Source organism: Pseudochaenichthys georgianus, unplaced genomic scaffold, assembly GCF_902827115.2.
Source record: "Pseudochaenichthys georgianus unplaced genomic scaffold, fPseGeo1.2 scaffold_1894_arrow_ctg1, whole genome shotgun sequence".
In the NCBI taxonomy this organism is placed as follows: Eukaryota; Metazoa; Chordata; class Actinopteri; order Perciformes; family Channichthyidae; genus Pseudochaenichthys; species Pseudochaenichthys georgianus.
Window position 1 is genome coordinate 7,679 of NW_027262634.1, and position 18,364 is coordinate 26,042.

General features: G+C 44.6%; 1 protein-coding gene and 1 pseudogene across 1 annotated transcript; one reads left to right on the forward strand and one right to left on the reverse strand.

Moving 5' to 3' along the window:
* Positions 1-1,522: 1,522 nt before the first annotated feature.
* Positions 1,523-18,360, forward strand: LOC117441678 (myosin-11-like; the record flags this gene model as incomplete). The annotated part of the gene is made up of 7 exons (XM_034077719.1): positions 1,523-1,601; positions 3,757-3,784; positions 10,368-10,470; positions 12,034-12,063; positions 17,021-17,113; positions 18,167-18,230; positions 18,344-18,360. Coding segments are annotated over exons 1-7 (414 nt in total), but the record flags the coding sequence as incomplete, so codon positions are not given.
* Positions 10,570-11,263, reverse strand: LOC139433317 (cylicin-2-like; annotated as a pseudogene).
* Positions 18,361-18,364: the final 4 nt, after the last annotated feature.

Below are 18,364 nucleotides of genomic sequence, written 5' to 3' on the forward strand. Positions count from 1 at the left end.
AATGTTAAACTATTGAAGGCCATGAAGCAGCATGTAGCTCCAACACACACGAAGGACCCTCAGTGAAGGAGAGGTGTATTGCCTCATCGGTGAAGTTAGAAGTTAGCAAACTCAATCAAATGTAGGTCAATTATTCTGGACATTTGAATATTTCATTTCATTTTTATTTGTTCCGCTCGTGGTACGCAAAACCAAATGTACAACAATTGCCATAAAACATGACTCCACCATGGAGCGAAAAGGAGCAGGGAGAAGAACAGCATCCTTCATCATAATTATTATTATTATTTTATTTTTGTTCACAGCCAAACATAACAGTATCTTAGGACACTAAGAGAAACACACACAAAAAAATATTTATTTCCCGCTTGACGGTTAACGGAAAGAAACCAAACATCACACGTATAAGGAGAAGAGAAGTGCAGCACCCTCACCTGAGTCCTCTGGAGAAGAGCATCCTTTACAGCCGGCAGCACAGCTCTCCCTAGGGTTACATTTTCCTTTAGCAGCTCATCCCTTAAAACAGAAACCTCAGACTGATTATAATAAAGGGAAATATTGTTGTTGTTGTTGTTGTTGTTGTTATTGTTGTAGCGGCCAAAATCATATAGAACTAAAACAGATAGTTAACTTAACAGCCGCTGAGGCACTAGCTAGCGGATCTTACGCCGGGCAAGGATCCAGGTCCAGACAAGATTCTCCATTTGAGCAGTTTATTCCGATAACAAAGTACAACGAACATGTTTCCTATATCTCGTTTCCTATATCTCGTTTCCTTAGCCGTTCCTATGGCTTTCCCTTTCGCTGGCTTGAAACACCCTGATAAGAAACCGTTTGCCTACTCGTGCTCTGGCTCCACCTCCACCTGTCTGTCTCCAATATATACCATGACACCAGGTGCTCGAACCACCCAGTGCCCAAACATGCCTTCAAAATAAAAGCATAGAAACTACTTTAACTTATGACACTGACTAAGAATACATTTACAATAAACACTATAAAACAGAAATAAATGTTAAACTATTAAATAATATAAAGAGATGTATAGCTCCAACAGTTGTTATGGAAATAAGTTATCGGGCTTTTTTATCAAATAAGATTTGTTTGTTTAATTGACTGAATGTATTTGGAAATGAACACTAATGTGTAATATCTGTTTACATGAGAGGACATCTTGTATAGGGTTGGACAGTATATCAATATTATATCGATATCGTGATTTGAGACTGGATATCGTCTTAGATTTAGGACGCCCTGACATCGTACGTGTTTCCTTTATCTGGTTGCTAAAGAAGGCATTACAGCTGAGTGACGTCATTCCTTCTGAATGTACCAGCCTTTCTTCTTTTGGTGAAAGCATCGACGGTCAACCCTACAGTATCGCCACGATGTCGATATCCGGTTCTGTGCTCACCCAGCAATGATCTTATTTACTGCCCAGACACGGCAATATCCATATCTGAGACTTTTTCTGAGCATCTGTTCATTGTTCTGGCTTTAGCCATGGTATCCATCACTGCTCATGTCGCCTCAACTGCTTCCAGAGGAGCAGGAAAGACTTCACATGGTGTTGTTAAAGCAGCCCCAGAGCACCACTCGAGGTAACTGTGTGTCTGGACTTCAGTCCTGCAGCACCGGCACGTCCGATGTGTGGCTTTTTATCGCAATTTGTACCAGATTGTTTTCCAAGTCGTTGCAGATTGAGAGCTAATTTCAGAAACACGAGGTCACCGTGGTAACACGTTCCCGCGTTCATCACGTAGCGCTGCTCGGAGGCTTTTTAGTGAGTGTGTGTTTGATTGTCAAACTCGTGATAAGTTACTCAGCGTTCCCATTAGAAGAAATTGGTGCTGGTCAACGTGTCCAGGAAGCGTTTAAAATGAAGGAATCACAGTCGATTGGAAGGATATATAAACAAGACCTCATGAAGGCATGTACTGGCGCCGTGCCTTTCAGTTTCTAGTAGTATAGGAATGTGGAGGTGTTGCCTTCTTCAGGAAATAGAAAATCTCCTCACTTCCTGCCACAACAATGTCAGCAGCAGGAGGCCACACAAAGTACAACACCTGGCCATATTCACAGACGTTACTTAAAGAAATATTCAACATTTTAGTTTTGCCGTTCTCATATTGTGTTTCTGTTTGCTTGTACTCTGGGTTCTGGTCTTTGTAGTTCTTTATGGTGCTCAGTAGGACCCTCAGAGTTGAGAGGTCCCACTCCAGTGAGCATAGCTAATCCCGTCATCTGGACTTCAGTGTGGATTCCTTTGCGATGAAAGGTGTTACAGCTTTGGTTACGAGTGTGGGTGTTGCTTTATGGACATTACCCAGCAGGTGAGGTATAGTCTGGATGAAGGAGGCTGAGGAATGGCTGTAAAATGTGCAAACACTGAATATATATGACGTTGGTGTCCATGGAGCAATAACTCTGTGTTTAATGGAACAGGAATGAGTCCAGTTTTTTGTTGTTAGCCTGAAATAAGGTCTGTGGTTAACACAAGCTGAAGAGATTTAAAAGTTTTATTCTACGACATAAAATACAACAGTAAATACCCCACTGGTGGATTTAAGTGTCTAAATGAGACGACTAAACGTCACCATGCCCAACATTAGCCACCTTTAGCTTAGCGGTGGTGACGTGAAGTCATGTGACCGTGCTGTAGTTCCTTTATAGCCCAACATTAGCCGCCTTTAGCTTAGCGGTGGCGACGGGAAGTCATGTGACCGTGCTGTAGTTCCTTTATAGCCCAACATTAGCCTCCTGTAGCTTAGCGGTGGTGACGTGAAGTCATGTGACCGTGCTGTAGTTCCTTTATAGCCCAACATTAGCCACCTTTAGCTTAGCGGTGGCGACGTGAAGTCATGTGACCGTGCTGTAGTTCCTTTATAGCCCAACATTAGCCACCTTTAGCTTAGCGGTGGCGACGGGAAGTCATGTGACCGTGCTGTAGTTCCTTTATAGCCCAACATTAGCAACCTTTAGCTTAGCGGTGGTGATATGAAGTCATGTGACCGTGCTGTAGTTCCTTTATAGCCCAACATTAGCCACCTTTAGCTTAGCGGTGGCGACGGGAAGTCATGTGACCGTGCTGTAGTTCCTTTATAGCCCAACATTAGCCTCCTTTAGCTTAGCTGTGGTGACGTGAAGTCATGTGACCGTGCTGTAGTTCCTTTATAGCCCAACATTAGCCACCTTTAGCTTAGCGGTGGCGACGGGAAGTCATGTGACCGTGCTGTAGTTCCTTTATAGCCCAACATTAGCCACCTTTAGCTTAGCGGTGGTGACGTGAAGTCATGTGACCGTGCTGTAGTTCCTTTATAGCCCAACATTAGCCTCCTCTAGCTTAGCGGTGGTGACGTGAAGTCATGTGACCGTGCTGTAGTTCCTTTATAGCCCAACATTAGCCACCTTTAGCTTAGCGGTGGTGACGTGAAGTCATGTGACCGTGCTGTAGTTCCTTTATAGCCCAACATTAGCCACCTTTAGCTTAGCGGTGGTGATGGGAAGTCATGTGACCGTGCTGTAGCTTTTTACCTCAATAATCATAAAGTGGTTTTAATGTCTTTTCAGCAAAACTCGCATACTGTGCCTCTGTATTGATACTGTGCCCTATAGCCTACCAAGAAAACATACTGGTTAAGTTGCATTGCATTCGAGTGTTCCTTGTTTGTAATTACTCTAGTTGTAATGATGGGTAAAACCATGGAGAGGATGTGAAGATGCTGACTGTGTTTTCTCTTCTTTTTCTCCGTACAGATCGTGAGGACCAATCCATCCTTTGCACGTAAGTTCCCTCCTCTCTTCTTCGTTGGTCGTTCCGCTGTTAGGCCTGATGGTTGTTCTGTGGTTCTGGTGATAAAACAGCTGGAAAATTGTCTCAAGATGTTATGGCTGCATCTTAATAAGGTTATCCGCTAAAAGACCGGGTTCTTGTCCTCGAAATGTTCTTTAAAATACTAGCTAACAATCCTATTTAGCCTCCATCACTTCTGCATTATATTTTTCATTACTCATCGCCCTTCTTGTTTCTCTAACCCTGAGTCAGTTGGCGGCCTCCCATCATCCCGCTGTTTTATTTAAAGGCTGGTTTCAAATAGCTTTTTTATGAGTTATGAGTGTGGTTTGGTGCCCTGCCTTCATCTTCTCTGGCAGAGGAGTAATTAAGTGCCACACTCTTCCAATGTGGCTTGAGTGGACGCTGCCAAGGAAGTACTGTTGCATAATGTGTAATGGGTTCAGAAAACAACGTCTCCTTTGGGTGAAAGCGGAGCCATTTTGGAACTGCTGGAAGAATCTTAAAGGGGCCCTTTTATACTTTTTGCGGTTTTCCCTTTCATGTAGTGAGTCATGTACGTTTGTGTGCATGTAAATGGTCTGCAAAGGCTTACATCAAAAGGTATGTCCAATAGATGTAGTGGAGGAAACAATACTGGCTTCCCAAAGGTTGTGGAGTAGATGTTTAAAGTATTAAATACTCAAGTACGGAACAAGTACTTGAAGTTTTACTTACGGTACTTGGGGAAATGTACTTCCTTCTTTTCAAAATAAAAGGATGGAGCCAGGTTAACACTGTTGGAAGAAGCACTCAGATCTTAAAGAGGCCCTGTTAAAGGTGTTCCCTTTCATGTAGTGTGTCATGTGGGTTGTTGTGCATGTAATGGTACGTCCACACGGTTCCCTTGCGTTGAAGCTTGCCGGTGGGCGTGTCTGGTGCGCGACTAACAACCAATCACATTCATCTCCCGCCCCGGACACACAAGCACGTGATTTTATTGGCTAGAGCTTGTACTGGCATATGATTTGATTGGCTGGCGCCTCCGTAGAAGCTGGAAACGTTTTTTCAACTTTCGAAGCGAGCAACGGAGGCAAGGCGACGCGACGGAACCACAATGCAGTTCGGTAAAGCGTGACGTCACCCCATTGAAAGTGAATGGGAAGCGTCTCCGCTGAAACACGCGACGGAACCGTGTGGACGTGCCGTAAATGATCCGCAAAGGCTTCAAATCAAAGTGAAAAGCTGTCACATAAATGTAGTGGAGAAAAAAGTACAATACTGGCTTCCCAAACGTTGTGGAGTAGATGTATAAAGTATTAAATTAAATGCTGAAGTAAGGAACAAGCATAGGCGGAGTTTGACATTTGCGCTTGGGGGGGGCAAACCTTTTTTACTGACGTCAGCACACAGTCCCAACTATTGCGTGGGGCGCTACGGATACAGAAGCAATAAAGCCAGCGTTCACCGCACTGAGTATGACTTTTCCACATACGAACACAACTCGTCCCGTCATGCCCGCCTCATGCCCGCCGTACGCACTCACTCATATGGAAGGGGCGGTCTCTCCCCCAACAACAGTGCATTGCATCTGTAAAACTTATAACTGTGCACATCTTATACTTATTCGATAACTACTGTATCCCTTGGTTACTTGAACACGCTACAATATTATTAACCAGTGTCCTACTTAGTGCAGAAGTAGACGCCTTAAACGTCCCAGAAATTGGACGTTTTAAAAATCGCCGCATATCTTATTGTAATACAATAGCTGAATCACTTGTATGTAAAAAAAAAAAAGCGAGGGAACTTGTGTCCTTAACCTCACACGTCACACACACACATCACACACACGTCACACACACACGTCACACACACACACACACACACACACGTCACACACACACATCACAAAATGCGACTGCTCAAAAATGAAATGATTTCAAACAAAACATGATATTATTCAGATTTGTATTGTAACAATCATTATATGACATCTATTAAAATATTGATATACGAAATATTTGTATTGGAACAGTTTTAGAAGTAGTAATGCTGTAACATATTTCAGCCACTAGGGGGGACAATGCCCCCCCTGCCCCCCCCGCAAAATCCGCCTATGGGAACAAGCACTCGAAGTTTTACTTACGATACTTTGGTAAATGTAATTTCTTCTTTTCAAAATAAAAGTTGACCTATAAGGAGTGTTATATTATTATTATATTATTTTCATTACAAAGGCATCAGTTGGAAGTATATAATGAATACGAAAAAATAGACCCTCAGTTAGATCTCAAAGAACTATTTAACAGTCAGAATAAGATAACAGATCTTCATCTCTTCAGATAACGACACTAGTAACGTTTCTTCTTTTCCAAATGTGGAAACCACATTTCCCTCCTGAACACAATCGAGTGTAATCTAATCTGGTCTTCTCTAAAGAGATGAAGAATCCCATGGTCTCAGTGCTGTTTCTGAAGTCTGACTCTACTTATAGTCTTCGGATAAAAACACTGCATGGACTTTGCGACAAACACTTTTAATCCAGTTAAAATTCCACGGGCATATTTAACATAGTTGAGAATTAGAGAAGCTTTTGTGTGGTTTAGCGAAATGTGTCCAGAATAACTCAATAATCAGTTCCTGGTGTTTTCTGATGAACAATAGTTCTGTGAATGAACACCAAGAGACAACATCTGCTTTAAGTGTCCGGTTGGATGCATGGATGATGGATAGATGGATGGATGATGGATAGATGGATGGATGGATGGATGGATGCATGGATGGATGGATGGATGGATGGATGGATGGATGGATGGATGGATGGATGGATGCATGGATGGATAGATGATGGATGGATGGATGGATAGATGGATGGATGGATGCATGGATGGATGGATAGATGATGGATGGATGGATAGATGGATGGATGATGGATGGATGCATGGATGGATGGATGATGGATGGATAGATGGATGGATGGATGCATGGATGGATAGATGATGGATGGATGGATAGATGGATAGATGGATGGATGGATGATGGATAGATGGATGGATGGATGCATGGATGGATGGATGATGGATGGATGGATGGATAGATGGATGGATGGATGCATGGATGGATGGATAGATGATGCATGGATGGATAGATGGATGGATGATGGATGGATGATGGATGCATGGATGAATGGATGGATGGATGCATGGAGGATAGATGGATGGATGATGGATGGATGCATGATGGATGGATGAATGGATGGAAGCATGATGGATGGGTGGATGGATGGATGCATGGATGGATGGATGGATGGATAGATGGATGGATGGATGGATGGATGGATGCATGGATGGATGGATGGATAGATGGATGCATGATGGATAGATGGATGGATGATGGATGGATGGATGGATGCATGGATGGATGGATAGATGCATGGATAGATGCATGGATGGATGGATGCATGCATGGATGGATGGATGCATGGATGGATGGATGATGGATGGATAGATGCATGGATGGATAGATGCATGGATGCATGGATGAATTGATGGATGGATGGATGGATAATTGATGGATGGATGCATGGATGGATGATGGATGCATGGATGGATGATGGATGGATGGATGGATAGATAGATGCATGGATGGATGCATGGATGGATGGATGGATGGATGGATGCATGGATAGATATATAGATGGATGGATGGATGGATAGATGGATGCATGATGGATAGATGGATGGATGATGGATGGATGGATGGATGCATGGATGGATGGATAGATGCATGGATAGATGCATGGATGGATGGATGCATGCATGGATGGATGGATGCATGGATGGATGGATGATGGATGGATAGATGCATGGATGGATAGATGCATGGATGAATTGATGGATGGATGGATGGATAATTGATGGATGGATGCATGGATGGATGATGGATGCATGGATGGATGATGGATGGATGGATGGATAGATAGATGCATGGATGGATGCATGGATGGATGGATGGATGGATGGATGCATGGATAGATATATAGATGGATGGATGCATGGATAGATAGATGGATGGATGGATGGATAGATGGATGCATGGATAGATAGATGCATGGATGGATGCGTGGATGGATGGATGCATGGATGGATGGATGGATGGATGATGGATGGATGGATGGATGGATAGATAGATGGATGCATGGATAGATAGATGCATGGATGGATGGATGGATGGATAGATAGATGCATGGATGGATGGATGCATGGATGGATGGATGGATGCATGATGCATGCATGGGTGGATGGATAGATGCATGGATGCATGGATGGATGCATGGATGGATGGATGGATGGATGGATGGATGCATGGATGGATGGATAGATAGATGGATGGATGCATGGATGGATGGATGGATAGATAGATAGATAGATTGTAATACTTGTTCGGCTGAGTTTAGCACTAGTTGTAGTGGAGCTATGTTCAGTAATCAATCATAAGACATCAAGCCAAACTGGGCATATCTGACCTATATATGTATGTTGGAGGACTCGCCCATTATATTCTGGTGCTTCAGCTGAATCTGGTCTCTGAGCAGTGGAGCTAATAACCAGCTCGACTAAAGCCACTGGCATGTGGATGTAGTGTTGCTGGCCCGGTTTCCATGTTGGTTCTGGGCTTGCTGCGCTGTGGGAGCATGAACACAGCTGTCATTAGAGAGCCTGGAAACGCTGGAGACTGGCCCACACAACCACAGCTCTCCAGTAAAAAGAGGCGAAGAAGACCAATGGATGGATTTAGAAAACAGCAGCAGATAGACCCATGGACGTCTGATCTTTCTGTCTTTGTGTATTCTCTCCTCAATTAATTGTTGGGGGTGTTGCGATGATTTGTCTTGGCATAGCTGTGGCATTGAATGGTTGTTTTCTGATCAGAGGATCTTTGGTTCGATCCCCAGCCCCTCAGGTCAGAATGTTGAAGTGTCCTTGGGCAAGATAACAACATTGCTTCTGGAGGCGTGGCTAAAGGTTTGTGATCTGCCCCTGTGTATCTTCTGAAAGTTGTTTTGGATGAAAGCCTCTTTTGGAGCTATCGTTGTTTGTATATTTTAGTAGTTCAATCTTTATTGTAAAGCTTGTTGGGTATTGGACCCTTTAAACTGGTGACCTCTAGAGGACTCAGAGGCATCAGATGTATTTAAAAGTCGTACATGTTGATGTTCATGACTGAATAAAAGACAGAGTTAACGAAGGAAGACGTACAAAATATATCGCTTTATCGTCAGTGAATTCTACAACGGATCTTTGCTCCCGAAACATACCGTAGTGCGTTCGGCAAAAACAGGATGCAGAAACAACTTGTATTTCAAAATAAGAGTGTCTGAAGATGAGGAATCTTAACGTTGCTGTTTAATACAGAGTCATTTAATCAGTATTTAGTGTCACTATTTCATTAGTTTGAGAGAGATAGATGGATAGATAGATAGATGGATGGATAGATAGATAGATAGATGGATGGATGGATAGATGGATGGATGGATAGATAGATGGATGGATGGATAGATGGATGGATAGATAGATAGATGGATAGATGGATGGATGGATGGATGGATAGATGGCTGGCTGGCTGGCTAGATAGATGGATGGCTGGATGGATGGCTGGCATGGCTCGAGCGCGACGCGCGAGCGGGCTCGCTGGCTGGCTGGCTGGCTGGCTGGCTGGCTGCTGGCTGGGTCGCTCTCTCGCTGGCTGGGTCGGTCGCTCGCTGGCTGGCTGGATCGCTGGCTGGCTGGATCGGTCGGTCGGTCGCGCGCGCGCTCGCTCGCATCGCTGCTGGCTGGCTGGCTGGCTCGCTCGCTGGCTGGCTCGCTGGCTGGCTGGCTGGCTCGCTGGCTGGATGGCTGGCTGGCTCGCTCGCTCGCTCGCTGGCTGGCTGGCTCGCTGGCTGGCTGGCTGGCTCGCTCGCTGGCTGGCTCGCTTGATGGCTCGCTCGCTCGCGCGCTCGCTGGCTCGCTCGCTCGCTCGCATCGCTCGCTGGCTGGCTCGCTCGCTGGCTGGCTCGCTCGCTCGCTCGCTCGCTGGCTGGCTCGCTCGCTCGCTGGCTGGCTCGCTCGCTTGCTCGCTGGCTGGCTCGCTGGCTGGCTCGCTCGCTGGCTCGCTGGGCTGAGGCTCGCTCGCTCGCTCGCTCGCTCGCTCGCTGGCTGGCTCGCTCGCTGGCTCGCTGGCTCGCTGGCTGCTCGCTCGCTCGCTGGCTGGCTCGCTCGCTCGCTCGCTCGCTGGCTGGCTCGCTTGCTCGCTGGCTGGCTCGCTCGCTGGCTCGCTCGCTCGCGCGCTCGCTCGCTCGCTCGCTCGCTTGCTGGCTGGCTGGCTCGCTCGCTCGCTCGCTCGCTCGCTCGATCGATAGATAGATAGATAGATGGATGGATGGATGGATGGATGGATAGATAGAGTCCCCGTAATGGCGCTGAGCTTCATAGCTCCCAAACAAAGGTTGTGGTACTTATTTCTTGAGAGAAACTAAAGTAAGAAACGGTCTCTCTGTATCTCACCTGCTCCTCCCTCTGTGTTCACCTGCTGTTTCTCCCGGTTGTTCCAGAGGAGAGTCAGGAGCTGGGAAGACGGAGAACACGAAGAAGGTGATCCAGTATCTGGCCCACGTCGCCTCCTCACACAAAGGACGCAAAGACCACAACATTCCTGTGAGTTCCCTTCCTCCTCTGTCCTCAGCAAGCCTCCTTTCCTCCCTTCTTTCTCTCGTCTTTCCTCATCTCCTCATCTCTCCTTATCTCTTCTCTCTCTCATCTATCCTTGTCTCCTCCCTCCTTTCTCTCATCTTTCCTCGTCTCTTCTTGTCTCTCATCTCTAGTTTCTCCTCCTCTCCTTATCTCTTCTTTCTCTCGTTTTTCCTCATCTCCTCATCTCTCCTTATCTCTTCTCTCTCTCATCTATCCTTTTCTCCTCCCTCCTTTTCACTCATCTTTCCTCGTCTCTTCTTGTCTCTCATCTCTAGTTTCTCCTCCTCTCCTTATCTCTTCTCTCTCTCATCTATCCTTGTCTCCTCCCTCCTTTCTCTCATCTTTCCTCGTCTCTTCTTGTCTCTCATCTCTAGTTTCTCCTCCTCTCCTTATCTCTTCTCTCTCTCATCTATCCTTGTCTCCTCCCTCCTTTTCAGTCATCTTTCCTCGTCTCTTCGTGTCTCTCATCCATAGTTTCTCCTCCTCTCCTTATCTCTTCTCTCTCTCGTCTATCCTTGTCTCCTCCCTCCTTTCTCTCGTCTTTCCTCATCTCCTCATCTCTCCGTATCTCTTCTCTCTCTCGTCTATCCTCGTCTCTCCTCTCCTAATTTCTTCTTATCTCCTCATCTCTCTTCGTTTTCATCTCTCTCTTCTCCTTGTTTCCTCCCTCCTTTCTCTCGTCTTTCCTCCTCTCCTCATCTCTTCTTGTCTCTTCTCTCTCTCATCTATCCTTGTCTCCTCCCTCCTTTTCACTCATCTTTCCTCATCTCTCCTTATCTCTTCTCTCTCTCGTCTATCCTTGTCTCCTCCCTCCTTTTCTCTCATCTTTCCTCATCTCTCCTTATATCTTCTCTCTCTCGTCTATCCTTGTCTTGTCCCTCCTTTTCTCTCATCTTTCCTCATCTCTCCTTATCTCTTTTCTCGTGTCTATCCTCATCTCTCCTTATCTCTTCTCTCTCTCATCTATCCTTGTCTCCTCCCTCCTTTTCTCTCATCTTTCCTCGTCTCTACTTGTCTCTCATCTCTAGTTTCTCCTCCTCTCCTTGTCTCCTCCCTCCTTTCTCTCGTCTATCCTCGTCTCTCCTCTCCTAATTTCTTCTTATCTCCTCATCTCTCTTCGTTTTCATCTCTCTCCTCTCCTTGTTTCCTCTCTTCTTTCTCCCTCTTTCCTCTCCATGTCTTTCATTTATTTATCTCTTCTCATTTCGTCTTGCCTGCTCATTCAAACAGTTCATTTTGTTCATATTTACAGTTAGATGTATCTGATTGTCGCCCAGTATTTCCTTTTTATGACAGACTCTCAGCCAGAAAGCGTCTTCCCAAAAGGTCAAACTCTTACTTTTCTTATCGTACCGTACCTGTGGTAAAAGTCAAAATGTCGATGCATAGTTAGCCGATAGTTATCCCAGCTAACCTCGGGCACCCCGCTCCACCCATGCTGCGAGTGGACCCGTGCTTCCTGCTGCTTGTGTCTGACACGAGCGCCTCAGGTTTTTAACCCTTGCCTTTGTGTATCCATAACAACAGCCCGACTCTCCCAAAGCATTCAAGCTCCAGGCAAGTGTTCTCCCTCCGCCTCCTCCACAGACAACGAGTGTGTGGTCCGTGCACGTGCATGCGCATGCCCTCTCTAAATCTCGCCCGCTTTTATAACGATGTTGACGGACTAATCTAAGCTCCTCTCTGTACGAGGAATGTGTTTGAGCTGGTTATATAGAAGCCATTAAACCAGCATGCTTATGAAACTGAAGCACTTCTATCAGTTGGGTTGTGTCCATTAAACCAGCATGCTTATGAAACTGAAGCACTTCTATCAGTTGGGTTGTGTCCATTAAACCAGCATGCTTATGAAACTGAAGCACTTCTATCAGTTGGGTTGTGTCCATTAAACCAGCATGCTTATGAAACTGAAGCACTTCTATCAGTTGGGTTGTGTCCATTAAACCAGCATGCTTATGAAACTGAAGCACTTCTATCAGTGGGGTTGTGTCCTTTAAACCAGCATGCTTATGAAACTGAAGCACTTCTATCAGTGGGGTTGTGTCCTTTAAACCAGCATGCTTATGAAACTGAAGCACTTCTATCAGTTGGGTTGTGTCCTTTAAACCAGCATGCTTATGAAACTGAAGCACTTCTATCAGTGGGGTTGTGTCCTTTAAACCAGCATGCTTATGAAACTGAAGCACTTCTATCAGTTGGGTTGTGTCCTTTAAACCAGCATGCTTATGAAACTGAAGCACTTCTATCAGTGGGGTTGTGTCCTTTAAACCAGCATGCTTATGAAACTGAAGCACTTCTATCAGTGGGGTTGTGTCCTTTAAACCAGCATGCTTATGAAACTGAAGCACTTCTATCAGTTGGGTTGTGTCCTTTAAACCAGCATGCTTATGAAACTGAAGCACTTCTATCAGTGGGGTTGTGTCCGTTAAACCAGCATGCTTATGAAACTGAAGCACTTCTATCAGTTGGGTTGTGTCCTTTAAACCAGCATGCTTATGAAACTGAAGCACTTCTATCAGTGGGGTTGTGTCCATTAAACCAGCATGCTTATGAAACTGAAGCACTTCTATCAGTTGGGTTGTGTCCTTTAAACCAGCATGCTTATGAAACTGAAGCACTTCTATCAGTGGGGTTGTGTCCTTTAAACCAGCATGCTTATGAAACTGAAGCACTTCTATCAGTTGGGTTGTGTCCTTTAAACCAGCATGCTTATGAAACTGAAGCACTTCTATCAGTGGGGTTGTGTCCTTTAAACCAGCATGCTTATGAAACTGAAGCACTTCTATCAGTGGGGTTGTGTCCATTAAACCAGCATGCTTATGAAACTGAAGCACTTCTATCAGTTAGGTTGTGTCCGTTAGAACAGGTGGATATTGAGACGTTTTATTATAAGCACTAGTCAAATCATAAAGGATAGGATGAACCTGAAGATACAAAATGCTTGTCGATCAATGACAAGGACTTTACATGACTGCAAGGTACCGTACTTTCCGGACTATAAGCCGCGACTTTTTCCCCCATTTTTTGTGTACCGCTAGCGGCCACTAGGGAACCTCCTAAATCTATGGATTGTACAGGTGAAATTAACCACCTTTAACGCTACGGGCTCTAGGACCGGTCCGCGCCCGCCACCTTTAAGCGGCGGGCTCCAGCAGGAAAAGCTGGAGGCCGGAAAAGAGTGAGACAGGTAGTGCGCCAAAGTAAAAGTGGAACCGAGAGACAGAACGAGAGCAAGACAGACGGACAATTTAGCTGCTGCGACTCATATGCCGGTGCGCTTTATAGTCCGGAAAGTACGGTAGTTATTAAAACAAAACATCATGCACGATGAACTTGGTTTAAAGTAGTTACAATTCAACTGTAACCATTGCATGAGAACAAACTGTAAACATTGAAGTCACAAAGTAGTAGGAGAGCAATATCTATGAGAAAGTGCTTCAGACACAGGCCGTAGTATTTGTAATCAGACAAAAGCATAGAATTAAATTGAATAGATCAGGTCCCATTGTCACCGATACACGATCCAGCTTTTTTAGTCAGTTTCTGCACAACATTGTATATCTCTCACACGGCTCCAGTTTGACGCTCTCCACAGAACACGATGTTTTCCAGCTCACCTATCCTCAGCTTGATTTATCCCGTAGCTTTTCTTCTCCCCGTTCTCCCCTAAACCAATACCTGATGTCTCTGTGTCCTCTCTACATGTCATAACTATAGAAGCAGGGTTTAAGCTGCGACCTCTGACCTGCAGCTTTGAGCGTGAATGCCAGTTTAATGTTCAGTAGCTGTAAATGCTCCCCTGCCAGAGTACATCATCCACACATGACCTCCATATCGCTGCTTTCCTTCTGCGTTGCATTACTGAGCGGAGGCCATAGGAATGTGGGAGCAGGGATCCAGGAAGATAAGGTGGAGGGGTTCGGAAGGAGGTGAAGTATCGGAGAAGAGGTGAAGCGGAGCAGAGGGGTCCAGATTTTTATATTTTCTCCCAGTGAGAGAGAGACTGTTTTGTAGTTATAAAGCGGCAGGCCTATGTGTAGGGCTGGTCAATAGAGTAGTGCAGGAACGAGTCCTAAAACCCTGAAATGAGTCAGCATGTAAGCACTTCCTGTTCTGGAAGTCAATGGCTTTTTGAATGTGTTTTGTGTTTGGCTGGCACATAAGATACGTCAGTAAATATTACCCCACCTCAAACAGAGGTTGCTAACAAGAGTCTTAATGAGACATTAGCCACCTTTAGCTTAGCGATGGTGACGTGAGGTAGTTCCTTTATAGCCCAACATTAGCCGCCTTTAGCTTAGCGATTGTGACGTAAAGTCATGTGACCGTGCTGTAGTTCCTTTATAGCCCAACATTAGCCACCTTTAGCTTAGCGGTGGTGACGTGAAGTCATGTGACCGTGCTGTAGTTCCTTTATAGCCCAACATTAGCCGCCTTTAGCTTAGCGGTGGTGACGTGAAGTCATGTGACCGTGTTGTAGTTCCTTTATAGCCCAACATTAGCCACCTTTAGCTTAGCGATTGTGACGTAAAGTCATGTGACCGTGCTGTAGTTCCTTTATAGCCCAACATTAGCCGCCTTTAGCTTAGCGGTGGTGACGTGAAGTCATGTGACCGTGCTGTAGTTCCTTTATAGCCCAACATTAGCCACCTTTAGCTTAGCGGTGGTGACGTGAAGTCATGTGACCGTGCTGTAGTTCCTTTATAGCCCAACATTAGCCGCCTTTAGCTTAGCGGTGGTGACGTGAAGTCATGTGACCGTGCTGTAGTTCCTTTATAGCCCAACATTAGCCACCTTTAGCTTAGCGGTGGTGACGTGAAGTCATGTGACCGTGCTGTAGTTCCTTTATAGCCCAACATTAGCCGCCTTTAGCTTAGCGGTGGTGACGTGAAGTCATGTGACCGTGCTGTAGTTCCTTTATAGCCCAACATTAGCCGCCTTTAGCTTAGCGGTGGTGACGTGAAGTCATGTGACCATGTTGTAGTTCCTTTATAGCCCAACATTAGCCACCTTTAGCTTAGCGGTGGTCGCCAGTGGGGCATTGAGTTCCAGACAGGAACAGGAAGTGGTAAAATGCTGACTCATTGTTCATTAGCTAGCGCCTCTAGTCCGTTCCCTCTTTTTTTCTCGAGTCACTTCAAGTCCCTAATTTGCTGTAGGGTCTATTTCTGTCATGATTATGTCATATGTTGGAAGTGGAGGGTTTTGGGAGTGTCCAACCCGCGTATCTACCCAGGCTTTGAGATTTGGGAGGAAGCCATCATTACCAGTGTGGTGGGGCAGGCTTTGTATATGTTTAAATATAGGCCATGTCCTCATAGCCACAGGAATGCTAAGCTAACCGCTCGCTATAGGGCATGTGTGGAAACACTTGCTGTGGTTTCACGAGCTCCGTCAAACTGTTTGGTAATGTTGGCCCGTGAGACGAGTCGAGGCCCTCTGACAAACATCACACTGCACTGCTGTTTACTCGAGAAGAACCAACGTGATAAATGACCGTGTCAGATGTTCATTTAGCATATTACAGTGCAAATTAAAGAAGAGAAAGTTGACTTAGATATAAAATAAAAAGGCAAGCAAACGTTAATAAAAACATATATATATAAAAGTATTATTGTAAATAACCAAACCTTTATCAGTAGATATTATATAATAAACATTGCATTATAATGTGTGTTTATCACTTAAATTGTGCAGCTGGTAAAGATGGAGACAACTTTAAAGGACCCATGTCATGCTTTTCCGGTATCACCCGTCCCCTTGTTGTTATGAACGTTGTTCTGCATGTAAACGGTCTGCAGAGCCACACACCCTCAAAGTACACCCTGTAGCGAGTACAACTCTGACACAGAGAAGACCTGTCTGCTGCCCCAGCCTCGTTGAGGATTTAATTTGTCCATTGTTTACTTCTTGGGTATAGGGACGTATTTCGGGTATAGTGACGTAACGTTTATTGTTTATTAGGATCCCCATTAGCTGGTGCATAACAACAGCTAATCTATACAGACTACACAGAGATGCTGTTTGAGAAACCAATGTGAGTTGGAAAATTGAACAATTTAAATGTATTCTAGTCGACCTCAACACTGGAGCTATGATCAGTAGAAATGGCCGTGACACGGGACCTTTAATGTCTTTTATACTGATAGGTATCTTTATCCATGAACAGTTCATTTATATTTGTATTAGATATGAACTTTCAAAGTGACTAAAGCTGTCAGATAAATGTAGAAAAGTAAGAAGTACAATACTGGCTTCCAAGATGTCATGAAGTAGAAGTATATCAAACGTAAATACTCAAGTAAAGTATCTGAAAATGTAACTTGAGTAAATGTAATTTACACACTGTGGACGTGGCTAACTTGTTCGTCTCGCTGCTTTATTGTGATTCATTGATTTAGCTTTGCGCATGTTTCGGCAGAACAAGGAGATAAAAGGATTCTTTACATGATACCAAATATAATAAATGTTTGACAGATGGTTGGCTTTCTTACCTTCTTGTCTTTCTCCACAGGGCGAGTTGGAACGACAGCTGCTGCAAGCGAACCCCATCCTCGAATCTTTTGGCAACGCCAAGACGGTGAAAAATGACAACTCGTCTCGCTTTGTAAGTCCACTCTTCCTGTTTCGAATCATCATTTGTAAAAATACATATTTTACTGAAACTCCACATTGAGTCAGTGCAGTTTGCCGTATAAGAGATTTCCGTATATTCTACACAAGCTTGAGCAACGAATGCTTCTGTATTCTCAATTTACAAACGATATGTTCTCATGGGTTCTTTGAAGCTTTAGAATAAGTTTTGCCTAAACCATGAATTGAGATCTTATCAAAATTGCAATACCGTATAGCCTTCATGAAGGAAATGATACCACTCTCTTATGGGTACAGTGCAATATGAAGCTACAGGCTAGTTAGCTTAGCTTAGCACAAAGAATGGAAACTGGAAAACAGCTGGCTTCGAAGAACGGTCCAAAAACTACTATTTTGTTGTTGTTTCTTTTAAATTGAATGCTTGAAAAAACTTGATATATATTTTGTTCCTATGTTGGCCTGGGGAACCTACCAAGAGAACTTTTGCTGCACTTTTAAAATGTAGCTTTATCTGATCTTTCAGAGATGCGTTTCAACAACTGCAGCTCTTAGCATTTCAGATTTTTGCATGATTTAGCAAACATGTGGCCGAGGTTAACGCTGCTGTGTTCAGTCCTCATGAATCACCGCCTGAACACCAGCAGACAGATGCACACACACACACTTACACACACTTACACACACACTTACACACACACACACTTACACACACACATTCACCGTCAGGAACCCACACACATGCCTCACATTCTTTCTGACCCGGTAATCTGGATTTTCCTAATACAGGCATTTTGTTCTCCACTGTGTCGCCGGCAAAAATCTACAAAGTGATATTGAAAATGGAACCAAATGTAGAATAAATAAATAACCGACACACACACACACACACACACACACACACACACACACACACACACACACACACACACACCACACACACACACACACACACACACACACACACACACACACACACACACACACACACACACACACACACTGACGTCATATACTTAATTAACCAGCTGAGTTTTAACAACTGTTTTTAACATCTTGTTTCCTGCAGGGGAAGTTCATCAGAGTCAACTTTGACGTCACGGGATACATCGTCGGGGCCAATATTGAAACTTGTATCCTTATTCCTGGGAAATGACTGTGATAAACAAACTTTATTTGTAACACTACAAATAATAAAGTATTTCTTGTTGTAATTTCCTGGTCAGTCCTTAACCTTTCCTCTCAGATCTTCTTGAGAAGTCGAGGG